Source organism: Hyaena hyaena, unplaced genomic scaffold, assembly GCF_003009895.1.
Source record: "Hyaena hyaena isolate Hyena2069 unplaced genomic scaffold, ASM300989v1 scaffold_124, whole genome shotgun sequence".
Lineage (NCBI taxonomy): Eukaryota > Metazoa > Chordata > Mammalia > Carnivora > Hyaenidae > Hyaena > Hyaena hyaena.
Window position 1 is genome coordinate 213,111 of NW_024080755.1, and position 16,373 is coordinate 229,483.

The following is a 16,373-nucleotide window of genomic DNA, read 5'->3' on the forward strand; positions in this document are numbered from 1 at the left end:
CAGAAAGGCAGGCAGAGACTCGCTCCTCTCAGGGGTCCCAGGCTGTCCACATTCCCACTACCCACCAGGAGAGACCTCCTTTCACCAGCCAGGCAACTCAATGTATATGGAATAATTTTCAGTGACGTTCTCTCCCACCACAATCATTAAGACCCTTGAGGACCTGGCTCCGGACCACTCTGCCTCCTGTGCTTATTCCACCTGGTACCTGTCTGTTCTGCTGTCACCGACTCTATAGGTGCCCCCACTCGCCTTCTCAGGACCACCCTGTGAGGTCCAGGCGGCCTCACTGCCTCCTGCTCCTCTGCCCACTGTCGGCATCTGGATGGGAAGCTGTATGCACTTGGTCTTGGCATTCTGGAGCCTTGGGCATCTTTCTTCCCCTCAAGAAGAAGGTACCAGGAACTGAGGCTAATAGCATAGGGCTACTGGCCTCATTGTTCACTTCCCCAGGAGGTGCTTTGTGTGATAAGAAGTTACTCACCCTAACAGGCTTATGTCATACTCTAGCCTAGAAGCATCCAGAGCCCAGTGTATGCTTTATGACGCAAAACTATAGGAAGTTGAACCATATGCGATTTCTGCTTTTCTCCCATGCTCACCTACAAAAAATGGCAATTTCAGATGATTCAACCTAAAAATGCAACAATGCTGAGGTAAAGTAGTCATCATCCTTCTCCGGTTCTGCTGAGACAAAGGCCAAGCCCCTGAGTGTGGCAAAACTGCCTCTCTCCCCAGCTTTTCTCTCACCACAGCTTGTACCTAATGTTCCAGCCATAGCAAGCGACCCAGCCCTAGCACCCTAAACACACCATGCCTTTGCCCATGCAGCTGCCCCTGCCTAGAATACCCTCCCCAATCATCTCTACTTACCCAACTCCGACCCATTCCCCAAAACTCGGCCCCAAGTCACCTTCAGCAAGCCTTCTTCGACCCACAACTCTACCAAGTCAGGTGAATAGCTCTCCCTGGGGCTATTTAGCCTGGTGAAGTTCTCAATCACCCACCATTTTGCATCATAATTTCTTTGGTTTGTATCTATTTCTAAACAAAAATGAAACATTTTAGAAGGCAATGGCTGGGTCCTATTACTCCTGAATCACCCAGACTTCATACTAGGCTCATGGTAAGTTCTCAATAAATATCTGATGAGGGACTTTGGCAGAAATCTCATTCCATCACACTGAAATACTGAAAATCGACAGAGATCACAGAAACTGACCAAGTCTTCCCTTTATCCTAAAATAAATATATGTATTATATTTTATCTCTATCTCTATCTCTGTCAGTCAGTACAAAATGCCTGATAATCCTTCATGCAGTTTGTGTACTTAACTTTCCCAGACTACTTCTCCTGTTGCATATTTGCAAATGGGAGCTACAGCCTCGGTTTTGGAGCCAGACTTCCTGGATGAGAGTGTGGCTCAACCAATTCCTAACTGTGTACGCCTACACAAGTTTCTTATTTGGACCTCAGTTTCATTATCTATCAAGTGGGGCTAAGATAGTACCTACCATTGAATAAGGTTGACACAAATCATTCCATGTGAAACTCTTAGCTCATTACCTCTTACAGCTGTCGCAATTATTATTTTTATTTCTCTTGACATCTCATTGGGAATACGGTTCGAGTTTCAGTCTGGTCAGTCCTTTTCCCCTTCAAACACCACTTAGTACCTTCAAGAGCACAAGAAAACAGTGGTTCCAACAAGGGCTCCCCAGAATTCATAGGGTTTCCTGGTATCTTTTGCATCAGGAGTTTATTTGAAACTCATAGTAACAAGGATCAATGAAACATTTCATAAACATGGGCTTTAAGAAACCTGCTGGCCTGTTCCTACAAAGAATGCAATCAATACTTATTTTCATACATTATTAACTGTATACCAAACGATAATGTGCAAAGGGTAATAGAAATAACAGCCGGCGTGGTGCTTCTTAGACCATTCAGAGGGACGTAAAGGAAAGTGGTACCGGCATGGTGGAAGACAAATGAATAGCATATTAGGTCACCTTAAAGTGGGACTAAACTATGTATTCCTTTCTTTACCACTGTGTAATGCTATTTATATGACAACATGACAAAAAATGGCCCTAGGCATTCTGCTCTAGTTTAGAAGCCTTCCATCTCACACTGAAATGAAAAAAAGATACAATCCAGAAATTGCTTCTTTGGTTAATATTTCTGCAGTTCCGCAGGAATGGTTTTAATAGCGTGCGTGTTCTGGATTTCGGTTGTCAATTAAGAACCCAACAGAATGCAGGGATAAATATTAAAATAATAGAGATTGGCTTGTATTTCAACTTCAGAGGCCTTTGTTTTAAGAGGACAGTGTTTTAAGGTGGAAGACGGAGCAGGAAAAGCTGGGAATTAAAGAGGGAGAGAAGCAGCTAGATGTCTTCACCTTAATAAAGGATCCAGGTCTGTGTTTAAAAGTTCATCACTTAACAGCAGAAGAAAACAAGGACAAGAGCAAATCTGCACCCTTCCACTCATGGGCAGTGTGCCCCTGGGAAAGCTCCTCAACCTCTCTGAAGCCAGGTCTCTTCCTGGGAAAGCAGAGAGAATACCTAGCCACCTACTGTTTCGTGTAGTGGGGGACCGAAAGGAACTAATACCCATGAATAGGCTGGGCAGTGCAGGGCCCTCAGCTGGGGACTCCCAGGGGTACTTGACTCCCCACACTCACCTCTACTTAAAAAAAAAAAAAAAGTGTAGGCCTGGAGATTACAGAGCTCTGGTACTGATGGGCAGAATCCCTGAGGGAACCGTGGTTTGACCAAAAATAGGCCATTTGACCAAATGATTAAAAGTCTGTCATATGCTAATGCTTGGACGGGGCGGACCTTGGGCCAATTTAGTAGGAGTAAATTGCAATTGATTTTCGAAGAAATTGCTTGTTCTCCTGCCTTTCCTCAGCTGTGTCACACTCTCTCACACACAGCTGCCTTTGTCACAGCCAGAACCAACCGAAACACATGTCAAGGAAGATCTTTCGGAGGCGAAATGTTTAATGATATAGATAACCACATTCACGCACACGCTATAAATACACGCAGACACGCACGGGCAGATGTACATCATATCTCCATCTCTCTGTGTGCATATACATGTTCATGTATGTTTTAGAGGGCTCGAATTTCTAAACAATTCTGCACCATGGCCGTGCCCTTCAGTATGTTTTGCAAATCCCTCTGCTGTTGGAAAGCTATCCTGAGTCATTTTTGTTTTTTACAACAACTTACTGTTTGAATAAAGATCGTGAAAGAACACAGCCCCAAAACCCCCTCTCCACACAGTCCCCAGCCCTATCTATGAAAATTCTTGGATATGAAAAGAAAATGGTTAAAAGATCACAGAAGATAAAAAATCATAAGAATAAAGGTTAACAATGGCTGCTTTCACCCCTAATTTCTGATATGGTGATAGACCCTCTTAGAACATTAATTAGAATGGAAAGAGATGAAAGAAATGCCCAGGGGACATAATAAATTAGCCCCTTATGCAAATCACCCATTCGTTTTCATCACTGACCCAGCTAGCTGAGTCTCTAAATTACGGGAAGTGGTTAGCTTCTTTAACAAAAAACTCCAGATGAAAGATTAATTTTTTTTTTTAATCTGAAAGCAGGGAGAGCTTACAGCAAAAAATAATTTCTCACTTTCCCTTGCAGACAACTCTGAAGGGGGCCAAAAAAAATATGAAAATTAACCTTCCGGCTATAGGTTCCTGTTGCCAAACAGAGACTTAGTAATTAACCCTTATTCTGAAACGATTCCAAAACAACAGAACACGACCCCCTGCATGAAAGCCAGTGGATGTGGTTCTCACCGTAACTGTGGAAAAATCAAGTGTGGCATCAGAACAGGCACACAGACCTGAGCAGGTGAAGGACAATAGAAAGGAGGTGGGGGAAATGCCAGGATGTGGAGAGTTTCGAATATCAATTTAAAAACAAACACACACCTAATTTTACTTGTCATCACTGTCCTGCACAATTTATGTCCCACTGCCCTAGAAATTTATGGAACTCTCAGATTTCTTATCAGTGAAATAAAGGGATTGGACGAGAATGACCTCCAAAAGTCCTACTGCATTTACGATCCAGGGATTTTATTTATCCCTCTGTAAAACAAACACAGCACTTCTGATGATTTAATTTGTTTAAATATAATCTTATGACGTGCACTGTGTCTACGGAACTCGCTCCTGGCTTCATTTTTCTCCTTCCTATCTCATTTTCCCCTTGTCCTTCTTCTTTCCCACTTACTTCCTTCTTATTTTGTTTCTTCTTCTTCCATGTATTCAAATGAGATGCTTTAAACACATTCTGGTTCAAGGAAGGTATATATTGCATAAATCATGCTTTCTAAGTGTTAGTAACATGAAAAATATATATACAAAGATCGCAAGTTTCTTTGGTATGAGAAAATTGCTGCAAAGAAAAACAGTCAGCCCCAGAATAATTCAGGATTCAATATGCAGGTCTTTAGAAAAGGAAGGAAAATATGTGAAAGATCACTCTAGTCCACTGCTCTCATTTTATCAAAGGAGTGGTTACCTCTCAGAAAGGGCAGACACTTGCCCAAGGTCACCTGGCTAGTAAGGGACAAAGCTGGAAACTGAACACCAGTCTCCTGACTTTTGAACTGTCCCCCTTGGACCAAATGATCATGATTTGACACTTGCTTTTGCGAATTCAGTACTATATCCCAGAGAACCAAGAAAGAACATCTTGTGGAAAGAACCAGCTGGGACAGCAGAAACACTAAGAGGTGGCAGAAAGAAACACTTCCAAGGACTAAGGGGAAGGAATAAGGACAGACCTATTGGCTGTAAATAATTTTGCTCCTTGTAACAATCTTTAGTTCATGCAATTACCTGTCACTCACTGATGCTTTATCTCCCCTCTTCCGGTAACTGGACCTATGGTCACGCTATGCAAAAATATTCTGGGACATTCAGGCCTTGGCCATAAGTATCTAGATACTGGAGTGACCTGCTGGTTCTCATGAAACTTCTCAAGGCTGACAGTTAATCTAAGTAAAAAAATTTGCATTTGGGAAGTGGTCAGTGATATAAGAAGACACACATTCCTCGGGTCAACATGCAGGTAATAAGAACGTATGAGTAGCCTATGACTTTAGTTTTGTAAAAAAAAAAAAAAGAAGAAGAAGAAGAAGACATATGTGTGTATACATGTGTATACACTCCTATATATATATATACATATTCACATTTAAAGGAAAAAATTCTGGAAAGTCTCATATCAACAGGTTTACAAGTGGTTATCTTTGGGAGCTGTGACTAAGGTGGATTTAAATTCCTTTTCCTCTTTTACCTGTTTGTAATTTCTTGTTACTCTACCAAAACAAAACAAAACAAAACAAAACAAAACAAACCATGAGTTGCTGAGGGACTAAGAAAGGGAGAAAATAAAACCCAAAAGTCACGGTCTGTGAAAGTGAAATGTAAGTGTACTCAGCAGAGCCTGTGGAGACGGATGCATCTCCCAGGTTTAAGGCATGCCCTTCTCAGAGAGCAGTAATTCTTCCTGCTATGAGGGGCGTTGGAGAGCAGATTTATGAGCAGAGGTTAGAAGAATGGGAATCAGTCAAGCTGAGAAGGGAAAGCTGATCACAAGAATCCTTAAACACAGGAAGAGCCCCCACTGCGGGAGGATGGCCACCTGCAGCACACTCACCTCTGACCAAAGAGCATAAAAACAGGGCCCCAGGGGAACAGGGGGATTCAGGGGATGAATAAGGAAGACCTTCCCCAAAGGGAAGTTAAGGCTTAGACAGAGTTATTAAGGGCCAGGACTTTCCTCCAAGGCCCTTTAGATAAAGGATAGATTTCTCATTTTTGTCCAAAGTAGTTTATGAGCAGCCCTCCTGAAGGCTTGCGATGGACACCCTTTTCAAGACATAGAATCGTTGTTCCACAACCAGGGAACAAACTCTGCTGAAAAGAGTCCCAGGATTGGAGTCAGGAGTGAGTCAACAACTAACGTGACCTTGGCACCACAATGAAAGTGGCTGAGACTTCCTGGGGACCAACAATGCTTCCGGTACTAGGCTAGTATTTTACATATAGCATCTTCAAGTCCACAAGAACCTAAAAGGTACTAAACTTCATCTCATTTTATATCCAAGGAACCTATGGTACAGTGAGCTCAACTGGTGTGACCAAGACAAAGTGAGTGGCAGGGTTAGGATGCACCCGGGCCGGTGGGCCCGAGAGCACGTGTCTATTCTCTACACTGGTACACACAAAGGTGTGGAGGCACGAAGCTGCCCAGGATACTGGTGGGACAGCAGGTGGTCAATTGGCTTGTTTGGACACAGGGTAGCTGTGGTGACATGGAAGGTCCATTAGTGGAAGGATCTACGGAGGAAAACTAAAGCCAGATTGTTCCTACAAGTCACCATGGTGCTACAATAAGGCCTGCCAATGAGGAGGCCAGGTTGGATTGAGAGGAATTTGACACAAGGATGTCAGTAAGAAGGTCAATGTAAAGTTCAAGTGCAAGATGAGTATATTTAGGGAATGGAGAGAGGAGAGCAATTCAGAAGACAGCAGGTGGACTACAAAAGACTTGGTGATGGGTCTGGTTGAGGAATGAGAACAGCAGATGGGGTGGCCCTAATCTCAAAGCTTACAACTTAGACAGACGATGTCACATGTCAGATTAGAGGGTCAGAAAGAGAAGGGTGTAAGGAGAAAAGAGGAGATGGTGAGATCCATCTTGGATACGCTGGGTTTGAAGTAACTGAGATACATCCAGATGGAGTTGTCCAGGACTCAGTTGGAAATGCTGGTTGAGAGCCCTGAAGAGGCTGGAGTTGGAGGGAAGGCTCTGAGTCATCAGTATAAATGGTAGCTTCCATCCCAGGAATGGATGTGGTTTGTCCAGAAAGCATGCAGAACAGAAAGAGGACAACGCTGGCCTCCCCTAAGGCATTGCCAGGTCCTGACAAAGATCCTAGTGGCCACTCTCAAGCAGTGTGGCCCTGATCAAACCACTTCCCCTCTGTGAGCTTCAATTCTGTAAAAGCAGAAAGTCAGACTAGATCTCTGAGGCCCTTCTCTGATAGTCAAACACCCTCGGTTAACAAGATGGCTACTCAGAACCAGGAAGAATGCTCCATGCTGAGCGGACACTGGGCATAACAAACAAAACAACTTTCCAGTGGGAAAGACAGACACATACATAAGTCCACTCCATACACTGTGACAAACAGCTATCATAAAGGGCAAGAGCAAAACGCAGCACAAAAGAGTCCTGAGAGGAAGTGCCTATCTAGGGGAATTCCAGTATGGCCCTCAGAGATGAAACTGGATCTATGTGTCGAGGTACTAACAGAGGCAAGAGCGTGTGCAAAGGCACAAAACGGTGAATGCACATAAAATACTGGGGGCACGGACTGCTCGGTGTGCTTGAGTGGAGAGGAGGTGATGGGGTTTGAAGAAGGAGGGCAGGCACAAGCTGGCCTGCTAAGGAATTTGCCAGATGCCAGAACAGGCAACAAGGAACAGTGGGGGGTTCTAAACTATTGGCAAGATGTGACTGGAGTTGTTTTGGAGAGCTGAGTGGCAAGCAAAGGGCCACCAAACACCTCAGGAGTTGGCATTTACAAACACCTCTCTCTTGTCCTGATTTCACAAGATAGCACAGCACCTCATAAGATTCTTCTTCAACATGTAAAAGTTTTCAGAAAGCTTTTTTTTTTCATACTGACATAAATATGATGGCACATTAAAACAGAAATGCTAAACATGGCTAATTATGCATAGCAGCATTCAGAAAAAAAGGAGCCATACTCAAAAGAGTGTTTAGGGGCATCTCCTCCTGAAGCAATAGATGTCCAAGCATGTGGGAACCAATGTCAAAATCCTAAGGCTTCCTGAGAAAGTCTAAGCCACTCCTGGGACCTGGCAGGAAATGATGACAGAGCCAGAGAGCTAGACCTTTGTCTTTCCCCAAAGCAGAGTCAGCATGTCCAAATCCTAGTATCGCTCTTTCCCCACATCTATCTTGTCTCTTGTCTGCAACACCATAGCTTTGGTTATATTTGAGAAACGCCTGGCGTCTCTTGACTCTTCTCTACAAAACCCAACCTCCCAATCAATACTTTTAGACCCTGAAGCCTTGTTTTTCTCTTGCTGCCATAGAGGCACTTACAGTCTCCTCTGACCCTCCATCCTCAGGCTTTTGTTGGCACTCACCGCACCTTCAAACTTTCTTGTTACTTTGCTCTCCCCATTCAGAGAGTCCAAAAGCATGGCCAACAGGTTCACTTCCCTTTCAAATCACTATTTACTTTTTGCTGCTTCTAGAACTTTCACGAGGAAGAAAATGCGAGGTTAACTAGCAGAGAGCTGTGACAGATGTGAAACATACATAGTAGCTCTGTCTTCTGGGCCTCCACGTGCCCACATGGCTCTGCCTTCTTTGCTCTTGAGACACTTCTCCTCTCCTCCAACATGCTGTGGCACTGGCCCCCTTTCCTTTGTGCACTCCCACGCACCGTCTGGTCCGTCCCTCTAAAAACCACACTGGCATCAACCTACAACAAAGGTACCTCCTTTCAAGGCCAAAGGTATCCACCAACACATTTCCACAGGGGCTGTCCCTCCAACTTCCCACTGCAATTCCCCAGTTCTCACCAGACTAGGCTATCTGATTTCTCTCCTACAGCGCAGGCTTCAGACCAGAGACGACAGGTTTTAGACTCTACCTTGTTTTCTTCCCTTCCTCGTTCCTGCCAGGCCACTGATCGCACATCAACGTGGCCTTTTAACTGGTGATCAAGTAAACAATGGTAAAGGTGGCTGTGCGTTTGAGGAGTCCAAAGAAGATGGAAACACAAGAACGTCAAACATGTCTTATTCAGTGAGACAATTCAGCTCACACTTAATGTACGTGGATAAACATTCTCTTCACATTGGGCAAAGAGACCCAAATATGGAAACTCTGATTGCTACCATATCTGTAAAAGGCAGAGGCCCTGTTGTCCTGGTTTCATTGGAGAGATTTTCAAGACAGAAGAGATGTTCTAGAAACTCAGATTCAAACCATGAAAGCAACATTCATCATCCTGCTCTTCTGTCTTCTCTATCCTACAAATGCCAAACTGGATAATATGCATTATTCAACGACTTAAAGCCTCTCAAGGTTCCATTTGGCTTCCCTATGCCCACTCAGGGGACACGGTCACTGTCAGAGGTCAAAGCTCATTAGCGCTGGAACCTAAATTCAATGCCCTTGAGATATAAAACCTAGCTCCTGACAAGGCCTTCCTGGCTCTGATTAATTTATTATGACTCCTGGCTTCTCAGCAGGACAGGTCTCACAAGCTCAGACTCATATCTGCTATGAAAAGAAACCTGGCTAAGAAAGGGATCCAAGAAAATGAATAAGTAAAACTTGGTCCATGCAGAAGAATTCCAGAAATTCATAAAAGAAATTCAGACAAACCAGTGGTATCTGAGAATGACCAAGTCATTTTAAGTGTAGAATGAATGAAGGATTGAAAACACCATTGAAGAGCACAGTGGATGGGTTCTGGAGGTAACTTCAATCTTCCACGAGAATCATGAGCTTATTTACTCCAGTGGTCTCAATATACCAAGCAAAGAGAGACCCCAAGAGGGAAAATGAGTTTGCTGAAGTCCTACAGTCCATAGCAGTTCTGAGATTAAAACCTCAATGAACCTCCCTCCTTGCCCACCTCCTCACTCCTACTGTCCCCAGGGGGGTTCATATGCCTCCAAGCATCCGTACAAAGACTAAGGAGTAAGGCTTCCACGGGGCAGATGCAGGCAGGAGGCACTGTTCCTCAAAGCACTAGGAAGGCCAGCTTCGCCCCTGCTACGCCACGTGCCACATCCCACCCCAGCTCGTACAGACTTGCTCCCATGAGAGCCCAGATGCATCTGTGGGTCTTTCTTCCAGTGCCTGAGACACTGCTTTAGCAAGGCCAAGGGGACAGAGAGCATTAGGAGGGATTTGGAGTGGAAATTACTGGCATTATTTGGATAATATATGAATGCCTCTGGTGCTAAACCTATACCCTTACATCTTATCCCAAAATGTGCATGTGTGTGCACCGTGCACCACCCCCCCCTCCGCCACACACACATACTTTTTCTCTGAATCAAAAAAAAAAAAAAAAACCCCAAACAGAATAATGTAGAGGAATGCTTCTCAAGCGTTATGCATATATGAAGCACCCAGCACAGAGATTTTCTGAAAGTGTAAATCTGATTCAGTAGGTCTGGGATAAAACCTGGCACCCCAGACTTTTAACCAACTCCCACATGATGTCCATGCCACTGGTCACAAAACCATGTAAAAGACCCTGAGCAGCAAGGGGCAGATATTACCAAAGCCTAGAATCAGACACAGCTGAGTATAAATTCTGGTTTTACTAACCATGAGCTTTGTGGTCTTGGGCTGGTTTCCTAATTTCACTCCTAAAGTGGAAATAATACCTAACATGCCTGTGAAGGCTGTTACCTAAGTTCATGATGGAAAGCTCTTAACACAGTGCCTAGAATATAAGAGGGGCTTAATAAATGCCAGTTGCTGGCTGTCTCTAAGATTCATGAGGGCAGGGGGGTGACATCTGTCTGGCTCACTGCCAAAATCCCAACAACTAAAACATAGTAGGTGCTCAATAGACGTTTGTGAATGAATGAATATATGTATAATACACCCACACATAATATCAGTATTTACATACTTGGCTTTCTATGGCTTTCTGCAGGAAAACAGAGAACGTTGAGAAACGTTAGAAACCAGAGCACTCTCCCCAGTAACAAACCACCATCTCCTAGAATTCAACATTAACCACCACGTATAACCACCAGGAAAACATACACTCTGTGATGGCTGTATACACTTGAGAAAATGTCTTGACTGTAAACAATGAAAGACAACATCAGTCTGGAATCTGTATGTCATTAAGAGAAATCACTACCTTGCTCATTATTTACGGGGCTGTCTGAATGCCAATGTTATGCCAAACTTAATTCTAAAAGTAAGTTCACTTCCAAAACAAATGTAGAGCTGCAAAAGGAGACAAAACAAATCCCGGGAAGCGAGACCACTTTTCAAAAGGCCACTAGGGTAGTAATGCATTCTTTTATACGTGCCCACACTTGCTCAGGGAAAATTAAAAATAGAATTGTTAACAAATGGTAGAGTTTAATCTTTTAAATCAAAGGCAGACCAGTGAGTCGGTCCGAAATTCTTCAACAATCTAAGATTATCTTCAGAAGTCTCGAAAAGCAAGTGGCATCATTTAAAGTGATCCCTTTGCTGGGAGGCACTGTGAATGGTATGTAGCAAGAAGGGAATATGATTGCCACCTACAGACGGAAGTAGCACTCCCTATGCAAGAGCCAGCCAATCATATTTCACTGTGAAAAAAAATTCAACCAAATCACCTCCCTCCAACCTCTTTCAAATCACCACACCACATTACTTCATTTAGAATTACTTTCAAGTCATACAATCATCTCTAGGCATTTTGCCTCTTCATTATCATCATTCTATTTCTAATTTCCCAGAAACACTGTGCCATTCCACTATCTACTTACACACCATCTGAGAGCCAAAGTGAATGCAAGCCAATGGACTTCCAGCAGGCAAAGGCATCAGAGTGGAAGCACGAATCTGCTTACCTGGTATGAATGGGACCACCCGGAATATATCGGACAATCTGCTGTTAACTGGTTCATAAGGGGAATCTTCAAGCAGATCATTTCCTAAAAACAGAATGACAGGGCTTAGATCTGGAAAACAGGCATATTTCAGAGAGTTGTTGTTACTGAAACTAAATTCTAATTATGCTATGACTGCGTAACAAAAAGATGCTGAAACTTTCAAAGATCTCAAAGGCATCTACTTGGCTGTGGATATTTTTCATTCCCTCTGCCTTTGTTGTCCTGGCCCTCCCCAGAGTGCCATGAAAACACTGAAGAGCAACGCAGCCTGATCTTGCCAGAAAACTCTCCCACTCTTTGCAAAGGAATGAAATAAGAGAGGAAGAAACCAGTGATGTCACCACCCCAGTGTGCCTCCAGGAGCCAATGGAAGAAGGGTGACCCAAAAGAGGCCCCCATTTCTTTGCTTTTAAACATGGCATGTGCTCAAAAAGCCCCGTATGCTGGCTACTCAACAGTCTCTGAAATAGGTTTGCATCAATAGGTTCTGGAGGAAGTGGCGGCTGAGAGGTCAAATCTGTATGTTCCAAATTCTTGGTGTGAGTCTCAGTGGAGAATGAATGCACTGAACGTCTGTGTTAGATTTACAAACTTCAGACACCTCTGGCACACAAGGACCCCCAAATTCCCACTGGACTGGATGGTTGTGACAAGTGGTCCTTTTTCTCTCAAACCACTTCTGTGTTGTAACCGAGGTCTGAACCACACCAGCTGGGTCGAGACTCAGCGGATCTAAGATGATAAGCGGCGCTTCACACATCTGCCCTGGGGTTTTGCAGGGGGTTTTGCAGGGGGTTAAGATAGAATGGATTCTACGGGGGCCTTTTATTCTCAATTCTTTACCTTGTGTCGGAACAGAGAGAAAGGAAGAAGAAAGGGCAGAAAAGTCCGGACACGATTCAGGGCAAGTCTTTGTATTATTATTCTCTGAAGCCAGCTCTCTTTGGAGAGAAGTTGGGAGTTCCTGCCAAGTCCCTTAACAAGCTCCTGCGCGGATGCTCTGACCAGGTTTCCGAGAGGTCAGCGGGGGCCCGGGATGTCCCCCACCCCCTCGTGGGTTTTCCAACAACCAGGCCCCAACAATGCTGCTTGGAGGCAGCAAACACCAGCTGCCGCTGTCCCTGGGGGCCAATGAAAGGTCCTCATTCTGCAGCTGGGGAGAAGCGAGTCGAGGATGAGGTCAGCGGGAGCGGGCCTAGGGGCCCGCCTGCCTCCGAGGGGGGAGGGGTGGGGGTGGGGGGCGAGGACCGTGGGCGCGTACCCTGCAGGCTCTGGTACATGCTCCAGTAGATGCGCAGGCAGTTCTTCTCCTTCTTCATACCCCGCTTGCAGCGGCAGTTGTAGAGAGACTTCTGCTTGAGGGCCTCCATGGCACTGCGGCACTCGTTCTTGGCCTCCAGGCCGGACGTCAGGCTGAAGTTGGTCTCCTTGCCCGCCACGCACTGCCTCAGCGTGCGGTACTTGGTGCTGCAGCTCTGCTCTTTCAGGCACTGGTCGCTGGCTTTCACACAGTCCAGGCGGTCCCCGCCGCTCACCTCGGCCGACAGGAGCACGTCTATGGGTGCGGGGGGGAGGGAGCGTGAGGGCGGCGGGGCAGGGACCCAAAGCCTCAGGCTGCGGGGAGGGCGCGCGCTACAGCGGGCTTCTGGGGTGCCCCGCGGGGCCAACGGGCCCGCCCCTCTACGCCGGGGAGTCATTTTCCCGCGCTGGTACCTCCTGCCTCCCTGGCGCGCCCTCCCTAGGCCGACCCCCCAGCCGGCGAGGCTTTGCGGGCTCTTTGCGGTTTGCCCCGGAGCGCGCGCTGCCCGCCGCGCGTGCCCGCCCCGCCGCTCGGGTGCAGAGCCCGGCGGGAGGAGCTGCTTGGCCTCCGGGAGCCGCGCGCGCGGCCCCGCCCGCCCGAAGCCCGGGGCTTTCCGAACCGGAGGGCCCCGGTCCGAGGCCGGCCGGCCGGGGAGCGCTCAGACTCTATTCGGGAAAAAGTTTTCCCTTCGAAGTTTGCTCTCCCAGCCCAAGGCTCGCCCACGCCCCACCTGCCCGCTGCGCCTCCGCGAGCTCCCGGGACTCGCTGCGAGCGCTGGTCCCGGAGCTGGAGGGCTCGGACCCCGCAACTCTCCGCCAGGATAGGGCATTTTAAAAAGGCACGGAAATTAAAAGCCAAGCACAAAAAGCTGCGGGCAAGTGCCGCGCCATCACCGCCTCCGAAGCCCGGGGTGCTGCGGACTCAGGATCCCCTTCCTCAAAACGAAACTTCGCCCTCCCACACCCAGCGCCACCGCACTGAAATTTGGAGGGGCTACCGCGAGTACCCCCTCGGAAAGACTCGGCAGTAAGAAAGGTAGCGGCGGCCTCGACTTACCCAGGAGCGGCAGCGCGAAGTACAAGGTCGCCAGGAACATGGTGCCGGCGCGCAGCTGGTCCCCGCCCCCCCAAAAATCCCGAGCCGCCGCTGGGTCTCGCCGGGGAAGCTCAGCATACACCGATGTCCGGACGGCCGCGCTGCTCCGGCCGCCCAAAGTTCAGCTCCATCCAGTGCGGGAGGAAACTCCCGGGTCCGTCCGCCGCCACCGCCGCCGGCGACTCAGCTCCCGGCGGGCGGCTAGCGCGAGGGTGGGAGGCGGTTCCGCTTTTAGGGGTTCAGGTCTGACCCAACCTGGAAGGGAGAGCGCGCTTTGAAATGAGAGCCGAGAGCGCTAGAGCCTCCCCCCGCCTCTCTGCCCTCCCCTGCTCCCGCCTTGGGGGACTTTCAGCGCCCGGGTGAGGGCCCACCCCTAACCCGGTCGGGGCGCAGGAACGGGGCGCAGGGGGAGGGCATGTACGTGTATTGCGGGGAGCCGCCCGCAAGGGCAGGGTGGGGGATGGAGAGGTCGGACGCGGGCTCCCAAAGTCCAAGGGGTGTCTATCGGATCCAACCCAAGAGGCTGAACGCAAGCAAATAAATAAATATATATATATATATATATATAAATAAATAACGTTACTTTCCGAGCGCTGCGAGCGGAGCCAGCAGCTGCCTGGAGTCGAAGCACACGGCGGCGGCAGCTCTTTCTCCAGCCCTGGCGCAGGAAGAGCCCCTTCTCCTTGGAAGTTCGCCGCCCCCTCCTCCAGCCAGCTTGCTTGCTCCGCTGCCGGCCCTCTTCACCCAAACCACCAATCGCTGTCCCTGGTCGCCGTCTCCCCCTCCTCCCTGGGCTCGCCTCCTTTCTGAGGCAGCGGGGCGATGGGGGAATCGACGTCCCGGCTGGGGCCGAAACCCGGCTCGCGCGCCCCTACCCGCCGTGGGCCCGCTCCCACCCGGGTGTCGGCGCCGTGCACACACTCGCCCAGAGCCCGGGACTCGGGCTCATCAACGCCACCGCCCGGGGCGAGCGCAACGACCCGCAGCCCTGGAGCGCCAGGGCAGGTGCAGCCCGGAATCGAGAGCGCCCCCAGACCCCAAAGTTGAGGGGCGCCTGCAGAAGCGGAAAAGTGGGGAGGGGAGGCGGCGATGCGCTCCCAAACCCACAGATCGAGAAAACTCTCTCCAAATGCCACCAACCTGGACTCAATCGACCGTGTCCAGCTGTGTCGAAGAGCCAGTTTGTTTATTTATTTATTTTGGGGGGTTTCCCCGCCCCTTCCTTCCCTTTCCGAGCTCACTTCTCTGCGCTAGGAAGAAGATGCGGTAATCTTCGAGAGCTCAAAGGACTGAGTTGGGCCAGGACGATTTCCGAGCAGAGCTCCGGCTCTCGGATGCCCGTTAGGGATATTGGAAGCTGTGCGGAGGCTAGCGGGTTCCGAGGCCAGATTTCTTTGCCTGAGGACCCTCCGACTGCCCCTGCTCCCGCCGCCCCATAGCACGCTCGCCAGCCCCTCTGAAGCTCGCCGGCTGGCACGCCCCGGATGAACAGGCTAGTCGCGGCGGGATCCGGGATCCGGCGCCGGACCCAGCACGCGCGCACAGGACGCACAGCGCTATGCAGCGGGCCGCGAGTGCTGCCGGACTCTCTGTCTCTCTTTCTCTGTCTCTGTCTCTCTCTCTGCCTCTCTCTCCCAGTCTCTCTCTCAGGGACAAAGGGGGGGGGTGCGCCACAAAGCACAAGGACTCTTTCTTCCGTCCTAGCGCAATCGAATCAGACCCTTCTTCCGAACACAAAGTTTTTCCCCCACGTCACTCGTGGCTATGACTCAAGACTTGGCGCGTTCAAGACACACTCAGACCCAGACCCTCGGAGCCGAGATCGCAGGATATGCCCACGCGCCGGTCCACGCCAGCGCGCACGCACTCACACATGCACACGCAGTCTCCATCGCTCTCCTGGAGCTCCGGCAAGGAGACAAAAGCGGAACCCCCCGCCACTGCCTTTAAACCGCGTCAGACTCGACTTGGGGAAATTTATAAGCTGACCTCCATCTTGGCTGTTTCAAGAGTAAATTTAAAAATCATAAATTAAAAACCCAACACATACACAGGCTCTCACACCAATTTCTGGGAGCACTCAATGTCTGCTATACTGCTGACCCACCCAGCCACCCCCATCCCCACCACGACACACACTCTTCCCGGTGCACCGGGGGGTGCCCGGAGCACTGAAGTCTACACTGGGTGGAGAGAAGGGTCTATGGAACAGACCGCCGTGGTGGATGGCAGTCCCGCCGCTCA

At 48.6% G+C, this 16,373-nt stretch overlaps 1 protein-coding gene across 2 annotated transcripts in view; it reads right to left on the minus strand.

The window, feature by feature from the left end:
- GFRA1 (GDNF family receptor alpha 1) overlaps positions 1-14,130 on the minus strand; it is a 211,948-nt gene extending 197,818 nt beyond the window's left edge. For both annotated transcript variants that reach the window (XM_039237360.1, XM_039237361.1), the window contains exons 1-3: positions 14,091-14,130; positions 12,996-13,289; positions 11,693-11,776 (exon numbers count right to left, since the gene is read on the minus strand). In XM_039237360.1, coding sequence (XP_039093291.1) covers positions 11,693-11,776; positions 12,996-13,289; positions 14,091-14,130 — 418 coding nt within the window. The remainder of the gene's footprint in view (positions 1-11,692; positions 11,777-12,995; positions 13,290-14,090) is intronic.
- Between the last annotated feature and the right edge of the window lie 2,243 nt (positions 14,131-16,373).